Source organism: Nilaparvata lugens, chromosome 2 (assembly GCF_014356525.2).
Source record: "Nilaparvata lugens isolate BPH chromosome 2, ASM1435652v1, whole genome shotgun sequence".
NCBI classification, from domain to species: Eukaryota; Metazoa; Arthropoda; class Insecta; order Hemiptera; family Delphacidae; genus Nilaparvata; species Nilaparvata lugens.
In genome coordinates, this window is record NC_052505.1 from 66789622 (window position 1) to 66813877 (window position 24256).

The 24256-nt window shown below is 33.8% G+C and overlaps 1 protein-coding gene across 1 annotated transcript in view; it reads left to right on the forward strand.

The window, feature by feature from the left end:
- Positions 1 to 24256, forward strand: part of LOC111061376 (ran-binding protein 9) — a 48921-nt gene that overhangs the window by 10975 nt on the left and 13690 nt on the right. Inside the window, exons 2-9 of the mRNA XM_039422520.1 lie at positions 11911 to 12075; positions 14936 to 15126; positions 16630 to 16814; positions 17189 to 17301; positions 18877 to 19177; positions 19826 to 20046; positions 21143 to 21294; positions 22304 to 22415. Of these exons, the coding sequence (XP_039278454.1) occupies positions 11911 to 12075; positions 14936 to 15126; positions 16630 to 16814; positions 17189 to 17301; positions 18877 to 19177; positions 19826 to 20046; positions 21143 to 21294; positions 22304 to 22415 (1440 nt within the window). The remainder of the gene's footprint in view (positions 1 to 11910; positions 12076 to 14935; positions 15127 to 16629; positions 16815 to 17188; positions 17302 to 18876; positions 19178 to 19825; positions 20047 to 21142; positions 21295 to 22303; positions 22416 to 24256) is intronic.

Below are 24256 nucleotides of genomic sequence, written 5' to 3' on the forward strand. Positions count from 1 at the left end.
CACACCATGGACCATTCATAGGAAAATCCAACAGCAAATTTAAATACACCATTTGAAATTCCCAGCAAGCTGTACTTGAAAGACTGTGACCTCTTTCTTGGATTGTCCTTGACATGCAATATAGCAGACATTCTAGTTTATGTGGGGTGGCAGCACGTGAATGCACAAACTAACTAACCATAATGTGATTTATATCCAACTATTAGTGAATAGATTGGCTCAAGTGTTGTTGGCTTCTTACATAACTCGGTTGGTATTCTTCTGTCTGTTGATAATATTATAAATTCTCTCCCGTAAGTTACTGCTCTGCGTCTAATCCACGCATTGCGTATTACAACTCTTTCCATGTTTCTCTTCTCTTACTATCTCTCACTCTCGCTGTGTCTCTCTCACTCTAAGCTCAGCTGACGCCCACCACCTCTCTCTGCCACCAATTTTCTGCTCGTAAGGTCAATCGATGTGTACAACTGTTGTGAAGGCTGCTGAGGCTGAGGCTTGCCTCTCCCTCTTCCACTCCCTCTCCCTCCCCTATCACTATCCTTTGCTCGCCTTCCACTTCCACAGTAACTTCAGCGAGAAACGTGCCAAGTTCTGCCTAAAAGTGTTTTTACTGCCTAATAAACCCAACCAGCTGTTAATATCTCGTGCTAGCTGATGTCGCTAGTCCTTTTTTAGGTTTTCAATATCTTTGTCCATTCTGTTGTATGCTTTGTCATTATTACTTGAAATTAATTTGACTATTAATATTTCCTACTGTAACCTTCACAAAACTATTCTCATATTTTTGTCCAAATCATTATTTAATAATATCGATATTAAAGTTAATCATTATTCTATCGTTTTTGCCTTTCTTTGTTCTAAGTTGTCGTATTATCTAAACATTTGAATATTTTGAATGATTTTGTAGTAATAGAGTGTTTTAATAGGACTACTTGAATGTTTAGTTATAGAAAATCACTAGTACCCTTGTTATCTATAATATTATTAAGGAAGGAATTGGCTTATACATGTTCTTCTTCTTCTGGCTTTACAGCTCGATGTGAGCTTTAGCCTCTCGCACAAGAGCCCTCCACACATCTCGGTCACATGCCTTTCGTCTACATGCTCTTATCCCCATCTTTCGGAGATCATCCTCCACTTCATCACTCCATCGGTTGCGTGGTCTCCCCTGTCGTCTTCTGCCTTCCATCCTGGCCTTATAAATTGTTCTTGGCATTCGATGTTCTGCCATTCTCTCAACATGACCAGCCCAGCGCAATCTTTGTGATTTAATAAAACGGACCACATCCTCACCCCCAAGAATTTCATTTATTTCATTCTTCGATCTTCTTCTCCACACTCCATTGTCGTTGACACCCCTATATATTCGCCTGATAATTTTTCTTTCAAAAATTCTTAGTTTAGAGGCATCAACAGCGGTGACACTCCATGTCTCTGAGCCATAAGTGATTATTGGTCGGATCAGCGTTTTGTAAATTTTCAGTTTGGTTGCTCTAGATAGAGACCGAGAGGTGATCAATTTAATATTGGCATAATAGGCACGATTGCCAGCTATTACTCTCTGCTTTATTTCATCACTCAATCTGTTAGCATTATTCACATCGGCACCAAAGTATGAAAATTGCTGTGTACTTTCAAAAGATAATCTTCCAACCACAAAGTCATTCACCACTCTTCGTGCAGCATTTCATGACATTGTCATATGCTTTGTCTTTTCCAGACCCATCCTCTTTCCTGCTGTCAGAAGCTCCTCAAACAATCCTTTCAGCTCTCTCTCGTTCCTGGAAATGAGCACAACATCATCAGCATATGCGCAGATTTGTCGTGATTTGTAGACGATAAAGCCCTTGTCGTTAACGCTTTCTAAAACCTTCTGAATAGCAATATTGAACAAAGTCGCCGATAGAGCATCCCCTTGCCGCACCCCTCTTGACAGCCTGAAGCGAGCCCCACTTCTACCCTCCACAAGTACCTTCGCTGCAGCTTCATTCAGCGTCATTTGGACTAACCTGACAACCTTCTTGGGAACTCCTTTCTGCTCCATATAACAGTATAGACCATCTTTGTTTATGCTGTCAAGTGCCTCACGGAAGTCAACAAACAGAATGTGTAGGTCAATGGAATGCTCGTATGCTTTCTCCATCATCTGCCTTATCACAAAAAGTTGGTCAACGGTTCCTCTTTGCTTTCTGAAACCACATTGGTATTCTCCAAGAATCTCTTCTGAGTATACACTTAGTTGTTGCAGTAGCCCCTTTTTTATATATTGAACATATCAGACCTATCTTCCAACTTTCTGGCATCACTTCATCATTCCATATCTTTACAAATTATTGCATGCAGCTCCTTAATCAATGCACTTCCAGCACTCTTCAACAACTCACTGGTTACTCCATCTTCACCAGGGGCTCGAAACTGCGCACTCAACATCTGCCAGTGTTGGGATCTGTATATCTGGCTCTGCGATATGATAGTCCAGTCGTTCAATTACCTCAATATATACATGTACGGGATAGTAAATACAAGATTGACTCATGATCACTTATGAACTAATGAACAGATTAACTTGCAATTTCACATAAAGATTCTGAACCTTCCGAGGATGGATATCCTAATTGAATCCTAATTAATGGTTATCCTATGGAATAGTAAATGGTAGCACGCCCGATTCATGAATTGAGGGTTCAACAGAATCAACACCAATCAAACTCATTTTTTTGCTGAGAATTTTAATTTATGATGAAGATTATCCACGTAATTTTGACAATATTTTTTTTAAGTTCCCTGGTCATAAGGAGATTGCATTTTATAACAAAGTAAAATTCCCAATGCAACAACGCACGGGTTAGCCTGCATGTCAGCATTTCATGAAACACGACTAGTTTCGAGCACTTATTCTCTCAAGTTTGAGAATGGCATAAAAGCTCAAAACTTGTGTTTTATGTAAACATAACAAGGGTACTAGTGATTTTCTATCATTTGTTTATAGTATTTGATTCTCACTTTGTAATCAGGACTTATTGATGAGTTGACTCATTTAATTGTAATAAGTTGACTGTTCATTTAATTTTATCTCATCCATAGAAAAATCGGTTCCATGAAAATGTTATGGTTTTATGAAATAGGATATTACACAATTGAAATGATCAGAAGTGGATTTCTGCACTATCTACAAATAGTGTTGTAAATGTAAAGGGAAAACTTTTACAACATTGAAAATACTAAATTCTACATTCAAATGAAATTTTAAATTCTTTTTTGAAACATGAATTGACAAATAGAAATTTGACTGGTACGATTGAATATCCCGCAGTCCTTTTTATTTTATATACACAGTAATGTGTATTTCGCACTTTGTACGAAATAGGTCTCAGTTATTTTACAGTATTTAGGATACGATAATTATAATATATTGGAGTATGCATGACTGGATTAATTTTAAATGTAAAAATTTGACTGTTGAAAGAATCACAAATAGCTTGTAATAATATTGATAAAAATTTTATTCATTCTCTTGAAATGTTTAATTTCTGTCATATTGGATGGAAACCTTTAATAAAGACATATTCTCACTTTTAATTTTGTTGGAGATACGTTCTGAATTTGAGCTACTGATTTCAAGTTGCAAAGATTGCACTGAATGCACAGTTTGTTCTACATAAACACAAATTGAATTAATGATAGAGTACTCCATTTGTGGAATACTGCATTGTTGTAAAGCAATATAGTAGGCCTATGTATGTGAATATCGTTTTGAATTAGTTGTGATACTCATATTATGAAGTGCGTCAAACATAAACAATAATCTAAAAACTAATTTTATTGATAAATGAGAAACCGTTTCAATACAGAATAACTTTGTCGTGAATAATACTTCCATTGCTACAATTTATAAGATAATAATTGTTTGGATCATAAATAGTGGATTAAGAAATAGTGTAGCAAGTGAGTAGGCCTACAATGTATAGTTGCATTATTGCGGAAGGACTTTCACTGCAGCTGTGGTGTTGCGTTTCCATTCAACTGAAGAGATTCGTCATGAGCACTTGGATGGATACTATAGTGAGGTTCTCTTTAAACTGTCAGCTTTGCTTGGATTGGCCAGCATTGATGCCACTTATATGAGATACTGTTAATCTTTCAATAAATTGCGAAATGTGTCCGATGAAAGGAAGCAACTTGTGACTGCTGCTACACTGTCAGCATTGGTTCAATGGGAAGCTCTGTTGTGATACAATCAGGAATGCTGACAGTTTGAAGTCAATAGTTGCTAATCCCAGCTCCCAGGGAAATCAACTTTCCCTGCAGACTTGCACGCATGCGTAGAAATTATTTGAAAACTCAGTGACCAAGTGCAATTAAAATAAGCACGCAATCTGGCTGTTTTGTTACATAATAAACATATAATAATATTGTACGTGTTGGGCAAAGTACCTTGTTAACTTGGTGTCAGGTGTGTTGCAGTGAAGTTGATATTGCGGTAAATATCCATTTTGAATAAAAATGATTGAGTCTCACAACAATTCATTTATTGAAGTAGGCTATATTATAATGTTTATGTTCTTATTAAAATTAGTGGACTAATTCTGGATAATAATGGACACTCATTCCCTTAGTTGATGAAAGGTTTGGAACTCTCTGATTCATAAAATATTCCGTTAAACTAGGTACTTATTACTATGTTAGATAAATTACAACCCCGAAAATGTGCATGTAATTTCCAAATCAGTGTTCCCGCGCAAGCTAGATAGTAGACGTATGTCCACTATTATTGTCACTGTGTACTGGCTGCTATAAACGCACAATTCTATATGATGTATGGTATAGGTGAAGGTTTCAATTTTTCTTAAGGTCAGCAATCATGTTTTTTAACGGATTAGACATGAGTTTGGTGTCGATTAGGCCTAAATGAGAATGAACAAGCGTTTATTCATTTTAATAGTGTGTAACAACCTAAAGTATATTACGCTACAAGCACAGAAAGTTAGTGTTTATGGTATGAGGATAGTTTCCGGGAATATGTTATCCGAATACCGTAAACACCTTTCTGAGAGAGTCGCGTACAATATTTTTCGCCACACTACAGGTATAGCTGACGCCAAAAAGTTAGGCGGTTTCGTGGGTCTCTTGTGCGTTCCAACAGCTGATGTTGTCATCTAGCTTGTCTTAGGTGATGAATCAAAAGAGACAATAAATAGATGCATTGCATCAGCTATCCAAAAATATGATACATTAGCTCCCAATTCCAAAGACCATTTCTCTTTCACTTTTCTTAGTTCCATGTTAGCGGCCGGAAAGAGTACCCTTTCCGGCCTTAGCCGGAAAGAAACCTGTTCCGACGTCAGACGAGAGTCGTCTAGAAACTATGTCTTTCAGATCTACATAGGGACTGGAAAACAGCTGCTTTCTGTGCAGTGTGGCGAAAAATAAGTTTATCGCTGAATAAGAGAACCTAGTGTTATTTGTCAGTAACAATTCCACATTATTGTATGTTTTACCGTGTTAAGTTGATAAATCAGACTTTCTGTTTAGAGTAGGCTAGAGTACATTAAAGTGAGTCTCACTCGAAACTGCTGTCGGCATTGATTGAATGTGAAGCGTTGATGTTATTTATAAGGAATGCTGACTGTTAAAAGTGAATCTCACTTGAGTTTGTTGAGTGCAGGTAGATGTGCTTCCTTCCGAAACAATGAGACTTCTTTCTGCTCCAGTTGTTAATATTTATTAGCCATTATGAAAATTTCGATTTTTTAAGGTGTGGGTGACTAAAAATGAGGGACCAGGCTTCCTTATACAAGAACAGACTATTTACTATTCAGTTGGATTCACCCCTTTTAATAACTATAATGTAGAATAATAGACATCGGGCGTATACTTATTTGTATTGTAAATAAAAATCTGACATGAATATTTATGCTATAAAGACTCAACTTTAAAAAATTAAATAAAAAATTTTCGATGTAAATTTTCTAAATGGCGGCCATTTTAGATTTTTCATGTCAAATTTCACTAATACCGTTCACTTTACAAAAAAATCACAAGAGACAAAAAAGTTAGCAAATTTTATCAAGACTTTAGTTATGCCTTATTTATTAAGATTGGTCAAAGAATAACGGAGAAATTGATTATTTCCGTACTGCATGCATGATCACTTTTCACCATTTGAACATAATTATTAAATTTCTAATTCCAATTGTATTTAAGATAAAGCTTTGAAACTCGGTGTGGCTCCATATGGCCATACAGCTGATTTTACAATGTTTTTCAGATGATCTTGTTTGTTTTGTGCATGCATGCAGTACAAAAATAATTAATTTCTCCGTTATTCTTATAAGGTATTCTTGAAATAAGGTATCATTAAAATATTCATAAAATTTGCTAACTTTTTTGTCTCTTAAATTTTCTGTAAAGTGAACGGTATTCATGAAATTTGCCATCAAAAATTTAAAATGGTCGCCATTTAGAAAATTGACATCAAAAATTTTTCATTTTATTTTTTAAAGTTAAGTTAATATTATGCTTTATAGCATAAATATTCATGCCAGATTTCAGATCAATACAACATTTCGTTCTTGATATAAAAATTCCTAAGTAAAAAAACAAAATGGCAGCTATAAGGCTAACCGCTGAGTTTTGGACACTTCAAATAAGACATTTGTAGTCTCCTATCATCCAGGAACAATACCTTAAGATGTTTGACACTACTTCTGAAACATTTTGTATATATCTATTTATTATAATATTACAGATGATATCCAAGTTTGATTGACTTGAATTGTGGAATGTAGGCAATACTGGAAAATTTATAGCAGAATAATTTTAATTCCAAGTTTCTTGTACATTTTTCCATTATATAACAATTTAAGTTAATTTCCATTGTAATTATTCTATTAAGTTTCTAAACTGAAGATGTATCTTAAGTATTGTTTCAATGATTGGCTATCAATTATATTTATTACAATAGTTTCAAATCAGCATTCAAAATATTGAAAAACCTCAAATTATAAAATTGAAAAAACTAAAAAATAGAGAAATTAAAAAATTGAAAACATTCAAAAAACCAGGTTGGTAAAGTGTTGATACAGATATTCTAAAATGGTTTATAAGACCGATCGATAGCAGAACTAACCGAATTTTTATTGTTCATCCTGTAAACTGTAGAAAGAAAAAAAATATGTAAAAGAACCGTGAAATCCTTATCAACATTATTAGTGGTCACAATTTGAACCTTTGTGTTGGAGTTTCTGTTTTTGAGCTGTCAAGTATTGATTGCTCAATACAGCAAATGAATTTGCACATGTTGAGTTAGAAAATAAAGAAAATTATTACCTCTGATCTGATATTATTTAGTATTTCACTATAATTTTGGAATAAATATCAACAGGAATTGCAGTCTTACTAAGTTTTAAATCTGTAACAGAGGAAACAATTTATTATGATGGAAGAAAATTCTTTCAATATATTTTCATTGCAAATACCATTGGATTATGAAATCATCACCATTTATTCAATACATTCTAGTTTCCTTATAATTAGGTTTTGGTGACGCAAAGTAATAAATATCACTATATATCTAGATTAGAAAGAGATGGAAAGTAGGAATCTAGCATAGATATTGATGCCAGTTTGTGGAATGGATTACTATTATTCTTCTTCTTCTGAGAATAAAAAAGATAATTGAAACATTGATTATTTACTTAATCACTCGGAAATAAAAATGTACTTTGTCATAAAAATGGACAATATTGATGAACTTGTAATTATTAAATTAATTATTTTGCCCGGTTATATAATCGAAAGTAGCACAAGTTGTTGTATAGCACCGTCGTGATGTTGACCTAAAAAAGTTGTTTGTCTAGAAGTGTAGAGTTCTGATGAGGAATAATTGTTTAGAAGACCAGAATGCAAATAAGGTACAATCGTCCTCCTCTTCAAAAAAGACGCGTACGAAAATTCTTGAAGCCATGCCAAGGTTAGCCACTGGTTTTCATACTGATTTCAACGACGGAGCATTGTCATCATTTTTATTATCAGCATGTCAAAATATATTCCGATAAAAATCTTAATTGAAACGCTGCTATATTTGTTTGCTTGGTTCAATTTTTGACCTCAATCGATTGATAAAATAATGTTGTGGTGTTTGAATTGGTCATTTTTATCATTACGAAATCACAAGTCATAGTTATTAGTCTTGAGTCATAATTTCCATAAACATAAATTTGAATTTTATTGTTATGTTAAATGAAGTCAAATATCTGTATGCAGAGTATTCTCCTGTTCGAACTTGTAATTAATTCAACATGAGATTGAATAGCCTACAGTCGCGGACTGGAAAGAAGATCCCTGGGTCTATTCACCCCTTCCACAGCATGAAGACCCTACTATGCGTAGCTATAATATTTGATCATCCAGCTGATTTGTATCCAGCTATTTGAGTCAACAGCCAGCATGCCTTAATTTTATATTACGAATAAACAGCAGTCCGGAGTCAGGCATGCGCAGTTGGTTTCCTTCTACTTCCGCCCGCCCCCGCACTGAACAACTGGAGATCATCCATCAGTCCACTATTGTGATGCCCATCAGTGTTCACTGTTTCTTAGCATCGATACTAACCTTGAATAAACTAGGATATTTAATTTAAGCTATAATAGATCAAGCTTCCCAAATTGCTAAGGTTTGTTATGAAAAGTTCCAATTACTTTAACGGTTAGAATTTTCGATTCAGAAATTATAATTCACATAAAATCCTACAATGAATTATAATTGATAGATTCTCTAATCACCATATTTACCACATTTATCATTGTCACATGTGACATGTTATCCATATTTCATTATCATGTGGGTTCACTTGCGAATATCAGTGGGTCCATTGCAATGATATCCATTTATTCATATTCATGCCCATATTTTTTATTTCCTTGTCCTATTACCATAGGTAAGGAAAGTACGGTATTGCTTTTCGAAAAAAATTAAGGTACCCCAATTTATAAATTTCTATACGTTTCAAGGTCCCCTGAGTCCAAAAAAGTGGGTTTTGGGTATTGGTCTGTATGTGTGTGTCTGTGTACACGATATCTCATCTCCCAATTAACGGAATGACTTGAAGTTTGGAACTTAAGGTCCTTACAATATAAGGATCCGACACTAACAATTTCGATCAAATCAATTCAAGGTGGCGGCTAAAATGGTGAAAATGTTGTCAAAAACAGGATTTTTTGCGATTTTCTCGAAAACGGGTCAAACGATTTTGATCAAACTTATACCTTAAATAGCTAGCTCCATCAACTGCCACAAGTTCCATTTATGTAAAAATTTCAGGAGCTCCGCCCCATCTATTCAAAGTTTGATTTTAGATTCCCAATTATCAGGCTTCAGATACAATTTAAACAAAAAAAATCAAGTTTAAAAGATTGAGTATGAAAATCTCTACGATTAATGCTCAGTAAAATTTTTACCTAAAATTGAAAATAAGCTTGAAATTCGAGAAAATGTGATTATTCAATTGCAAACTGATTCTATTTGATCATTCACTATGAAGGGATAGCAGAACTCGTGTGTCTCCAGCGTTATTGTCCTGTCATCAGCTGGCTTGGATCTTCGAATAGTAGACTTGAGATGCGCGTGAAAACCAGCGTCAGGTGATCAATTTTCATAACGGCAAGGACAGTTGTCTAAGTGCGCCACACTAGATTTTTTAATATTTAAATGAAACCCCGCTTTAAATGCCTACTTTGATTCATTAATACGCCAATCTTGTATTATTTATTCAGTAGGTGATTTGAATTTCGATTTGTAATGTTATTTTTCATACAAAATAGAATAAATTAATAAATTGAAAAGTTACTAATATATCATCACTTCTCTTAGCCATTATTTAAAGTGGTTCATTCCTATGCTGAACAATAAAAAATGATTAGCTGATAAGAAAATGAAATAACATTAAACATCATACTGAAATGACTGTTTTTTAATGTACTGTTTAGCTACCATTTAGTCTTCAGCCAAATATGAATTGTTATTATGAAAACTCTGTCATATTATCAATGAGTGTCTACGTGTTCAACTAACTACTCATAGGATAGATTATGATTATCATTCATATTCATGGTGATATTACTACCTCAATTTTTCTTGTAGGTACTTTTTGTTCTTTTATCCTGAGATTTTTTCAAATTAGACTAATTATTAGATTTATTAATTCATAAAAGTTGGAATTAGATACTAAAAATCTGGTTTGATACCCAAACAATAACTTATTCAGGTTGATCTTAAGAATCTGTAAACTCAGTAGCAATACCTACCGTACTCAGATAGTTGGCCTATAGGTAACTTTCTATATTCTCTGGCAGGCAATGCTATGGAATATTGGGCAAACAATAAGGATAAAATTTACACAGTTGCTTACTAATTATGATGTGTCAGATCAAATGAATACAAAACTGTGTTATAGTGTTTAATCATCAATTAGTCATGACTCATTGTTGACAATGAACTATTATACTACCAGTTTCATTGAAATGTCATTAAATTTTGTAATGATGAGGTAATCCTTAGTAAAATGTTTTCATTATTTAATTCCATTTCTGGTTGGGAAATATTTGTAATAGTTTTCACAAAATTCCATGAAGAATTATCTTTCAGATATTTTTATTTTTTGAGATTTTAAAATTTCCTTCAATTCTACGATTCACTGAAAAAACAGATGAACAATCGTTTGTTTCCAGTATTAGATTCTCATTCTGGTTCTCGTCGTACGATCTACGATCTTTATTTCCGGATAGCTACTATTTTCTATCATTTGCAAAGTGCTACTAAATTTAGACCACCGCCAAGGCAACGAACTCTATTATTGCGTGTATCTTTCCATTTTCTTTCAACACATCTTATGTTCTCCTCTTTCTCTCCCTTTATCATCTCCTCAGCTTTATCATTAGCTCTTTTTATAATGAAATGAGCCTCGTTCAAAGGAAATTATAAAATAGTTGGTAATTTTCTTAGCTTGAGGAGTTCACTAACATTCTGCTGATCAGTTCTATATTATTATATTTTTGTGTGCACGTATAATATTTTCATTGATTTATCCATATGATCCTAATTACATGCTCTACCTCTCCTGTTGTAAAAATCAATGTAATGTAAAATGCCAATAAAGAAATTAAAATTATAGATCAATGAGATAACTGAAAACAGTTCGAAAAACAGTTACACAAGATGAACAGAAATTAAGGATACGACATTCAAGGACAGTTGATACATTTCAAGAAAAAGCTTTTAAAGTTTCTAGAAATTACAAAGTTTCTGATATTACTTACACTTTCGATATAACTGTTAGATATGATTCACTTCAATTCACAAAACACACGTCAATACTAAAATAATTTAAAGTGCTTGAACACTTTTACTTTAACGTTTCAATCCTTTTTTACAAGTCAATAAAATGTAATATTATAAAAATAAACCTTGATAAATTGCATAATTTATTAACTTGAATTTGCCTTAATAGTCATCTATAATGTCTTCAGTGAAAGTTCATGTTTGGGGTATTCATTAGGAGTTAGGAGATATATCTTTAATATTCAATAATATCAAATCATTTTGACCTTGATTATAATCTCTTTCCTAAAGTTTCACTCTCATGATTTCCGTTGGAGGGATAATCAACATAGTACAATTCAATGATTTTATCTTATTTCTGTAGGGAAGAGCAATATAATTTTTATCAATAATACATCATGTTTACCATTGGGAAATATTTCTATCAAAAATTGAAAATGGAACAGTTTTTGGCTGAGCCTTCTGTTCCTTTCCCAATATTTATTATTTCTGTATCATTAAAATGTGTAAATAATATTATTATTATGGACGAATCCTTTGGAATGTTATTAATGTGAATGTTTGTTTGCACAGGTCATGGCAAAACACACAAAGACGCGGCCAGTGTCAGAGCTACGCATGCTATTCCACCTGCCTGCGGTCTCTATTACTTCGAGGTGAAGATCGTTAGCAAAGGCAGAGATGGATATATGGGCATTGGGCTCTCAGCTCAGGGGGTCAATATGAATAGACTACCTGGTAAGCATATCTACTTCATTTATCAATTCTTTTAAACAAATCAAATTCAAGGTTTAATTCATTCAAATTTATCTACATTTTATGATCCATTCACTTCCCAATCTTATTATTTCCATTCCTGGACAGAAAAATAATACCACTGGCTCTTACGAGAGTCTTCATACAATGACGGAATGGAAAAAATGAGAAGACTCACATAAGAACTAATGGTATTTTTTTGCCGAACTGAGCAGAAATTTATTGCAAATTAGGGCTTGACTCACGATACTGAGGTACAACAAATCTTTCCTGCGTTTTGATTTCATCAGTGTACTACAATGTATGTTAGGCTTATTGTAATTGGAAAATTATAAATATTGCAGAAAATAATAGATATCTACTAACAGTATAAATAATTTGTATAAAGTATGTGAACAGTACAGAAATTAGAGTAGAGGAAACTTCATGTTTAACAATGTTTTCAAAGATTTATAATTTTATTAGGTAATAAGCAATATTTTTCGTTTTTGCTATAAATCCTTCTAGAGTACGAAAAAATATTGTGTTTTTATTGTGTTTTCTACAATGCATATTCACTTTGATGTAACCAGACACCAATGCAATACAGCTGTACCTACCTCAGTATACCTTTGTAGTTACGTTAACTGTACAAAGTGGTAAATACACATGAGAGGTAGAATGGTTGAAATGTAAATACTTCGCCCTTCCTCTATTATCAAACTTACTAATTCATTGAATGGAATGTTATACCTAAAGATGATTGATATTGAACTTCCCAATTTCATGAGGTTGTTGTTGGTTGAAGTAGAAGAATTTAAATGGCACTTCATTGAGATCCACCATGTCCTACAGCTTTCATTGTGAGGAATGTTTGAGGTTTTTATCAAGAACCGTTTTTATGGAACTTCCTAAGCATGTATTTCCCGGTTCTATTATGCTTATGCGTCTTCGTGTAGTGGTGATATCAATTGATCCCCCAAGATCGCTTTTGCCAACCCTAAGCTTTGATATTCATTTACTATTTATGGTCATTGTAATTGAAGAAAAATTGTACAAGTAATAGCCCCGAACTGTCTATGAATTGACTCTTGCCTTTACGGAAGAAATCACTGCTTTCTATTTGATACAAGATCATGGAAAACTTGTTGAACGTCCTCTGTCAGTGTTCAAATATGTTTCCAAAAATATTGTTTAATAAGATTTGAATCACAACATAAAAAGTGAGTTTTTTTTTCTAATACAATAAAACTGTTGAAAAGTATCTTTTTTATTTTCATTTTGTTTTCTCCTCTTTGAAATTGGAAAGTTCACCATGAATACCTAAAAACCTTGGTAGTATGCACTGATGTTAACTTGCAGGTTTTATTTTGAGTGTTTCAGAGGCAACGATCAAGTCGCCAGGCTCATGAATAGTAGTTTTGAGTGTAATTGAAAGTAGAACATTCATCAAAGATGAGAAAATTCTACAAGTTTAAAAACAGTTCAGTAAAGTGAAAGAATGCAGATTTTCTTCACACCTTTAACACTTGAATATAACGCGGAAAGTTTATTAAGTATGTGCACTAATCTAAATTTTATATAATAATTTCAAGTGGTTTTGAGATGAATCTGTTTGACTTGTAAATAGGAATAGCCATAGTAGATTATTTATTATCAACAAACATACTGGTCCATAAAATAATAACTTCTTCCACAATCTCAAAACCAATTCAGAATAATTGTTATCACTTTTTTACACTGGCCTGTCGATAGTAGTTTTTGAACAGTCGACATAAGAGGCAACATAGCTTTGTATAAATGACCAGTTTGAAAATAAAATGTTCTCCACATAGAAACATTCTATGATTTTTTGCTGAGAATGATGCCAGCATAAGCCCTAAAATTGTATGTGGGTAGTGGGAAGAATGATGGCGAGAGATGAGTGGACCTACAGTTCTCGGTGGCCCCGAACCACCGGGAAGTGATTCGTCAAAAACTGATGTAATCCCTATAATCTGGATAAACGAACCTACAAAATAAGTTGAGACATGAGGCTTGAGTTTTCAGTTGATCAAATTATATGAGCACCAGTCCATAATATCTTCATGCAAACCTATATGAACACTGCTGGCCTTCACCAATCCAGCGTTTTCATGATTATTGAATTTATTTAGTTACATTTGCTTGCCTGAGAGTCTTAATTTCACACGATCCGGAAAAGGGTGAACTAATGCATCTCTAATAAATGTCATGCCCAACTAGTTGGCCACACTGTAAAAGTATGTATTTCTAGAATCAGCTGTCAGCTGCAGCATGCAATTCCTTTTTAGGCGATTTTTCTGGCGATCAAATCATCCAATCAGAGAGCTTCTTGCCCTGCCTGCTCTAAAAACCCCGTCTGAAAACGCTTAATATGGTCTGGCCCTAACTCAACACATTTCAACCTATCTTGGTATTTCCACTTCATTTCAATGCTTTCAACTTCACTGACAAGTAGACTGAACCCACATTATTATACATTATTAGAAATGGCTGTCATTATGTAGCTAAACTAGAAATTTGAGAAAGTTGCAATTTATCACAATCTGGCAACGCTGATTTTGTCAGCTGGGAAAACTGATATGGCATAGCTTAGCCAGTGTTATCTACTGTTATTCAGTGGTCAGTAATAGTCTCAACTTATCCTGACACCTCTCACCTCATAGCTTCTGACTTGTGTAGCCCATTCGATGAGAGTTAGGGGTTCTGTTGTTTTGTAATAACAACAAAAAACGTTTATCCAGACTATAGTAGTTATATCTCTCACCTCACTACCTCATTCTGTTCTGTAGTCTATTCAACGAGATTGTTATTTTTCTAATACATTTGTTGTTGTTTGCAGGGTGGGATAAGCACTCGTACGGCTACCATGGTGACGACGGGCACTCGTTCTGCTCGTCAGGTACGGGTCAGCCGTACGGGCCGACATTCACCACAGGTGACGTCATCGGCTGCGGCGTCAACCTCATCGACAACACCTGCTTCTACACCAAGAACGGCCACAACCTCGGCATCGCCTTCACTGATCTACCCGTTAGTAGTTGTACTACTTCATCATACTAGTTTATCATATCACCCACTCCCGTGTTATTGTCGGTCCCGGCTGAAGTATAACAGTCTTAACAGAAGTATTCAGGGGAGGTGGAACTTCCGTCAGGAACTCCTCACCAACAAAGCCATACGAATATTATTATTATTATATCACCTACTTTCTTCCATAAAGGACGGTAGAATGCATTCACGCACAGAGCCTAACAATCTAAGCATCCCTTGTAAGAGACTCTATTCCTGATTGAGAGCCCAGCCAAGTGGGAGGCGGTCGACATTGTCGTGCGTCCCCGTCACAGCCACACTCTCAACACTGGATGCATACCCACTAAACTGCCCAGTGTTCCCCAAGAGTAAGACTGACATCGTCACAGAGATCAACTTGTTTCAGTCTACTCATGGTGTACGCCATCTGGAGTACAGATAGTCTGCAATCTCTCACCGTAGTCAGTTACCTAAGCTTAAATGAGTTAAAACTTGAATAAATATCAGTGTTAATTTTAATCTTTTCATACTACAAGATTGGATATTTGACAACTCTGCATCGACTGTTTTGTCAAATTGAATACATCCAGTCTTATGGGCTTGCTTGAAAAGATTGAAATGTCACTCAATTTGGCAACACAGATATTTTGTCCAAGTCTCACTTATTTTATGCAGAGTATAGCTACTTAGCCTTAGCTAACCTAAGCTATTAAGTGATTTCCTACCTAACCTATAACCTCATTGTCAAAATTTGTTTCTTGACTAAAATTCTCATTGTATACGATCATAAATAGACAAACAACTTTAATCAAATGTTTGATTCTCTATTAGACCCGTATCAAGTCAATCAAATATTTGATGACAATAAATGATCAAATATCCATGTCATATTAATGATATGATATTTATGATCATGCCTGACTATGTAATGGGTACATTAGTCTCGACTTTATTTCACCAGCCTAGTAAAATCAAATTCGTATTGCATTTTTTGGTGGGAGTCCCTTGCGGGAAGGTCCCACCTCGCCTAAATATATAATTTAAGCCGTCAATGGGCCTTACGATTGTCACACTTCAGCCGGAACCGACAATTAACGTGCCCATCTGATAATATGGCAGTGACCTGGAGCCTAGCCTATATTAACTGTTGACCAAGTACCTACGTACCTTACCTAACTTGAGTACCTCAACAACATTAGTAACCAAGTAGCCTAACCTAAGTACAACATTTGTAGGCAGGTAGCCTAACCAAACGATGGCTCCTTTTAAAATAAAGTTGAGAGATATCATTTTAGAATATGTGTAAAGCTCATATCATATCATAGTTGAGATGGCAACCCCAAAAAATGACGTGTTATCCACTTCTTGACTGTTGAATAATATTCCAATTTTATATCAATATTCAATCTAGCCTCCAAGTAATAGTTTTTGGAAGATATTTCTCCTCTTGATTTTTCAGTTTCAAGTTTCCTTGTAATTTAATTGAGTTGTTTCTGTTTGCAGCCGAATCTGTACCCGACAGTGGGCCTGCAGACGCCGGGCGAAGTGGTGGATGCCAATTTCGGACAAGCTCCTTTTGTGTTCAACATAGAAGAGATGATGAAAGAGCTACAGAATAGAACTCGACTAACAATACACCAGTACCCCGTACCTGAGAGCCAAGGAGAATGGCAAGCCATCTTACAAAAGTAAGTGAATTTCAATTACAATGTAGCTGTAGATTGATAAGTATCATGTGGATAAATGAATTATTTACAGTAATAATTGAAATCTGAGTCCTAGTTGCATGTACTTCTATTAAATTCAATGGTGGTTAAATGATGTCATCAAACAGAATGGCTTCCTGTTAAATTTAATTTTCTCCAAATAATTTATAAGGAATGCCTTAAAGTAGGCTCAACGAAATCAAAAACAATGTAGGTATAATTCAGGAACAGTAAAAATATTAATTAACAATAACTACTCTTGTAGGTATGGTGATTTTATTGAGCTATCACTGATATGATTTTATAGAGTGATCTAGTAACAAGTAATAGTAGTTGAAAATGATGTTTTGTTTCAGAATGGTCTCAACATACTTAGTTCACCACGGTTATTGTGCAACTGCCGAAGCATTCGCACATGGTACCGGCCAAGTTTTTGATGAGGAAATAACATCAATTAAAAATAGACAGCGTAAGTACAATTGGCCTAATATTTTTTCCAATTTATTCGAATTCCAATTATGTACAAGAGTAGCTCTGAAATGGGATTTGCACATATTGTAATTCTTCAGTTCATATACCATTCAGAATACCCTGATGAAACTTGAAACAATAAACTTCATTAAATTCATTCATTAACTACTTTAAACAACATAGTGCAGTTAAATATGAAAGTTGCCTTGTTTCTTATGAAGTAAAACAATTTATAAAGCTTATCAATCATATTTTGAATTAATTTATTATAATAAGCACGGTTCGTAGAGCATTTATTAAATCCAATGGACTATTAAATCCACAGGTTTAATGGTTGGTAAAATTTAATAAGTGTCCTAGGAACCGGGTCTTAGTCTTATGTGAGAGGCCTGCAAACTTCTGAATTTATTCTGAAAACCATTCACATCCTATGCTGTTTCCGCAACAAAATGAACTCTTAAAACAATATCATATTTCAAAAACGTACTATTGGAATCATTAAAAGAGATCCCTGACCAAGAGATGTATGCGTACTTAATGGAATTAATAGCTCCAATCATTCTTTAATTGGTCAATACTTTGTTGAATTAATTGATCAATATACTGTAGTCCATGCAAACCTTGGTTTGCAGCACTGGGCTTCATGGCCAATGCTATTTCAATATTTAACAATACGAACACACTATTGCCGTTTTAATGCTGATTCTATCAAAAAGGCCTACTCTGTCCTTCTCGCTCTTTCTCTCACTAAATAATTGTCTGACAGGCTCTCTGGATTCTGTGAAATGTGGCAGCACTGTACTCCATAAGAGCAATGCTGCAATCTATGGTTTGCACAGACTATAGATGAATAACTGAAATATTTTTTTATATTGACTAAAATCTTGATCAAATCCTTAGAAAAAATCATGGCTAGATCAATCATAAATTCCCTTCAATTATTCAACTTTCCAAATTGTATGAAATGTTTGAAAAATATAAGTGGTCAATTTTCAAATATATTCTTTTAGCCTACTCATTTGATGTCTTTTCGAATGATGTAATGCCTGGTTTCGCCTAATTCAGTCAAGGATTTGAACATGATCAAATCAGTTACGGTTTACAACGAGTGCTCAAATATCTATGGTGATAGTTATTATCGATAATTCCAGTGCAACTTGTAAAGCGTTTCCGGCTGGACCCTGTTCAAATGTCTTGACGAAGTCCGAGATTAGTGAAACAGTGCAAAAGATTCACAAAAATATATACCACTTTTTATCGTACTGTATCCTTCAGATCTAATTATTATACAAAATTACTATTACCCTTTTTATATGTTTTATATAAACACAACTAGTTTCTAACACTTATATATTTATGCCATCTTCTAGTGTAAAAATGAAGTTTTTGATCGGTTTGACACTTGAAATTGACATAAAGTGCTCGAAACTAGTTGTGTCTTTATAAAAAAATATAAAAAGTGTACTAGTAATTTCTCATAATAATTGAACATTCAAGTAGCCCTATTGAAATGTTCTTGGATCTATGTTCAAATATGCATGATCTTGAACCTACTGTATTGTTATTGTTGCAGGTATTCTTAAGCTAGTTTTAGCGGGACGTATGGGCGAGGCAATCGAAACGACTAGCCGTTTGTACCCGGGTCTTTTGGAGAGAAACCACAACCTGCTGTTTCTGTTGAAGTGCCGACAGTTTGTCGAAATGGTGAACGGGTCCGACTCTGAGGTGAACCCGCCCAGGTGTCAGGTGAGAGGGCTGGGAGGGGGTGGGGGGTTCTCGCCCCCCCGTCCGCACAGTCCCAATCACACAGCTTCGGTCATACAGTCGACCAAGGCTCTCAACGGCAACACCACTAACAACACCAATAGTACAAGGTAAATTACATGCTGTTGAAGCTTATAACAACTGTTTTCAACCAAAGAACCATTGTAGTTTAGTCTCCGCATCAGTCATGGATTAGATCTCGTTTCGTTTTCAATTCGTTTTTTTATCATTCTTATAGATAAGAAGATAGCATACGGCTATTGAGACTGCAAAAGAACGTCAACAAAGATGTTTTTGCCTCGTATTCTGTTTGTGCCATGAATTGTTATTTTCAAAATTCAAAATTAATTGTTAAAATTTATCGTTTTTAGACTCCGGTAAGATTTAGGTGATACAGGAATAAACTGTTAACATACTAATTATGTTTTGTAGCATGGCTGCTTCCATTATAAATCCATGTCTCAACAAATTAATAAATTCATGCATATTCCTGCATTACATGGACGTTGTGATATTACAGGGTTTTCATATAATATTCTACAAGCTTGCTTTGCAATAGAACTGGTTGTACTTCATCAATAACTCAGTTGAATGTTTGTGATGTATCCTTGACAATTTTAAGGAAATTAAAAGAGCAATATTTTCGAATGTCTCTCCAAGATTTGAATTATGTTATAAATACTTTTATTGTAAGTATAGGAAGCATAATGAACATCATCATGCCTTTGTATTCTTATAATGTGTTTGATTTTTTACAGAAATAATAAGTCTAGTGATAACGTCGAAGAAATGAATCTTAGTAATTCTAATAATATGAGCGTCAATGGATCTAACGAATACGATCAGATACCTCGTAAAATAAAAACCGACTCGGAAAGCTCAGGTGATATAGAAATGGAATCACAGAACTCTGAGGATAAAACTTCACAAACAAACGGCTATCATAACGGCATAGCGCATGAAGAAATTGAAGATATGGGTAAATATTTGCTCCATTCAAATTTATTTCTATTCCACTGCAATGCATTTATGAGTAAATTTTTTATTATTTTTATTTATCTATTTTATTTATTCTTTTTTACAATGGAGCACAGATCGGGAGAGAAAAACTAAGAATACCTTGTACTATTTCTCTCCCAAATTTAGGTAACATTAAAAGTCCAAATGAGGCTATGTCTTCTAGATTTCCACAACATTTTCTGTACAAAAATATTTATACAAACAATTCTTTTGAATTTGGATGTTCCAAATTCAAAGATAATAATAATTTATAACACATAGATATTTTTAAAATAGAGAATATTCACTTATTTTTTAGTGAATTTTTTTAACAATTTAGTAATTTTTGAAATAATGTTAATCAATTTTATTGTAACTCAGTGTTTTTATAAAGAGGAAACTGACAGCGATTATCTCTCTTAAATCATTTTACCCTGATACATTTTCTTCTAAGAATTCTACAGTCTCATAAAAGTGAACCTGAATAATTGTTATACTTATAGCAATCACTTAAATATACTTATTACTTATATAGCCTATACTTATTACTTACTAATGTGAGTAACACTGCTCGATGATTTTCAAAGACTTTAGGTACAGAGATTATTTACATATTACTTGTTATGTGCCAGAAGAAAGAATAATACTTCCCATCTTTCAAATTTCATTGGAAAAATTCTGTGTAAGAGCTGCCTCTGTGCTCATAAAATTCATAAAGAGATGAATATTATTTTACTTTGTTTCCAAACAAGCTCATTTTATAGATAACGAATTATAAAGATATCTATAAAGGTTTTACAAATATAGATTTGGACTGTTTGTATAAATTGAAAGAGGAGCATATTTTGTCGGAGGCCTGTCTTTCCTATTAGATCTTTCCAGAAATATATCTTACACATTTAAATGAATAAATTATTGACTCTATTCTAATTGTTATGAATCAGAGCCTCAAATGTTTTCTTTCTGCATTTGGGGGGTTCTAATTGAAATGATTTAATAAAATATTATTACTACTGCTACTCCCTTCTATTACTTTTATTTCAGTTCACTTCAAATTCTTATATATTTTTTTGCAGACGTTGACCCTCCAGCCGGCAAGAAGCAGCTCTGTGGAGGAAGTAAAGTGGCCGTTGAACGGATGCTTGAATTTGGCCGAGAGCTCTACAACATGAGTGTCGTTTTGAGACAAGAACAGGGCAAAGATGAAAACAACAAAAAAATGTTACAAGTATGATCACTTTACCTACATTTTCTCGATAGTCATCATAGTTTTGTTTTTAAAACAATAAAAATGTTTTAGTGAAATTAGTAGCATGTTTATTCGTATCTAGCAGAGCGTTCGGGTTTGTATCCAACCAATCAGATTACAAGAAATAAATTAATAATGAATGAATAAGTGACGAGAACCCATTGAATGGGTGTCTTGAATGTTTCGTCTCGTTGGCGAAAGACCTCTGGCTCAAACATGTCCTTTTAAATCATGCCCCAATGAATTCGGAACCCACCTAAATCTGTAGGTCCGTCCATACCTCATCATCATCGCTTATGTTGGCACCATCCTCAGTAAAAAGGAATTAATTATAAACCAACGCATTTTACATATAATCTTTAATTTTCGCGTTTGATATTGAATGTTGTCAATTTTCGAGTTGTTTATTTATTATAATTCGATGTTTATTTTAGGTTAGACACTGCTGTCTAACAGCTGTTTTTAGTTTGAAGCCTTCCACTTAAATATATTTTTCATTCGAAGACGAGATATGTTTGACGCAATACATAAATCACAAATGTTTGACACACTTGCCCTGTCGTTAGTAGCCGGCCTAAGTACATTTGTGCTTGTTTGCTTCCTTTTATGTTTGAGCACTTTTTAGTTCCCTAGCTATTGATTTAAAATTCGGAATTTATGTTCATGGTGCATCAACATTGGTCGCAAAACTTATGTAAAGATTTCAGCCGAACTTCCCATTAGTTTTAGTTCTATTCGGGCATTCTAATGAATATTCTATTTTTCCATTTTCTATTGAAGAGGGTGAAAAAAATTATTGTGTTTGAATGATAGTTATACATAGGTCCCAGAATTTCAAGTCAGGCTCGAGTAGTCTTTCTCTTAACACAATCTGTACTGAATATTTTGGCAATGAATGAGGTTTTTATGAATTTAGTCTTATTTATCTTTTGGTATGTTGTTTGTGCTGTGATTTAAAATTTTGTATAATGAAAGCTGTTTGTTGTAGGATGCCTTCAGTTTATTGGCTTACTCGAATCCGTGGAGGAGTCCCGTTGGTTGGCAGTTGGATCCTGTACAAAGAGAGACAGTGTGTGCCGCTCTCAATTCAGCTATTCTAGGTAACTGAACAATAAACCACTGCATCATTTCAAATTTATATTTTTCGTCCAGAGTTATTTGCCTGTATTGACTATAGTAAGATTCACTTGGAATTGTTAGCATTCCATAAAAATAAATAACATCAACTCCTTATAATTCTGCTAATTCTGACAGTTTGAAGTGAATCTCACTATAGCTTGAACAAATATTCAATATCTATTTTCAATATCTAATTATCAACTTATAGGCCACCTGTTAATAATTTATTTCTTTCATCATAGTAGCTCCCACAATTTAAAAAATCTGGTGTGACGCACTCACAACTTTCCTTGCCGTTATGAAAATTGATCAACTGACGCTAGTATTCACGCCCATCTCAAGTCTACTATTCAAAGATCTGAGCCAGCTGGTAACAGGGCAATAACGCTGGCGACACACGAGGTCTGCTATCTCTTCATAGTGAATGATTTTATAGAATCAACAGTTGCCAACAGTTTGCAATTGAATAATCACATTTTCTCGAATTTCAAGTTTATTTTCAATTTTAGGTGAAAATGTTACTAAACATTAATTGTAGAGATTTTCATGCTGAATCTTTTGCAGTTGATTTTTATTGTTTAAATTGTATCTGAAGCCTGATAATTGGGAATCTAAAATCAAACTTTGAATAGATGGGGTGGAGCTCTTGAATTTTTTACAGATATGGGACTTGTGGCAGTTGATAGAGCTTATCAATGACTATTTTAGGTATAAATTTGATCAAAATTGTTGGAGCCGTTTTCGAGAAAATCGTAAAAACCCCTGTTTTTGACAACATTTTCGCCATTTTGGCCGCCATCTTGAATTGCATTTGATCAAAATTGTTCGTGTCAGATCCTTATATTGTAAGGACCTTAAGTTCCAAATTTCAAGTCATTCCGTTAATTGGAAGATGATATATCGTGTACACAGACACACACACACACACCACACACACACACACACACACACACACACATATATATATATATATATATATATATATTATATATATATATATATATATAGACCAATACCCAAAAACAACATTTTTGGATTCAGGGACCTTGAAATGTATAGTAATTTAGATATTTTGGTACCTTAATTTTTTCGGAAAGCAATACTTTCCTTACCTATGGTAATAAGGGCAAGGAAAGTAAAATGTGTTATGAATTCCTGGTGTTCGAATAATAATTGAGAATTAATCTATTTGATTCAAACATTCAACAGTTTCTTCCTTATATTTTGAAATTATGTAAAGAAAAGTGAATGATCTAATCTCTATATTCTATTTGGTTGAAATAGTAGTACCTAGAAATAAATTGAAATTTCAAAAACTATGTCAAACTATTAGGCAAAAACAAACAGTATTATGAAATTAATTAATTTTCTGAAATCGAACAAATAGTTCAGTAGCAATCAAAATTGTACTGCTGTATAAAGTGTATGTTTAAATCATTAGAATATAATTCTATTCCAGGGCATTGCTTACCGTAGTAAGTAAAGCTGTAGAGTAATCAAATTTCCGTTTTTTTGTGGCACAGTGAAAGATTGAACCAATGTAACTTGTATTCTAGGTACCTTGGATTGAACATAAACTGAATTGAATCAGCTGGTGGTATAATATAAGATTAAAAATGAGAACTCATTAAATTATACATTTTGAATATTATTAATTATTCATTATTTCAAATAATTTTTTTTCATTCATAAATTGATTGGTTGAAAAATTTTTTAGAAATTAAGAATTACTCAAAATTATTCAAATTTTCAAATTAATTGAATTTAATTTTCAATTTGAATAAATTATCGATTATTAATTTGGATTATCAAGCTTAAAATA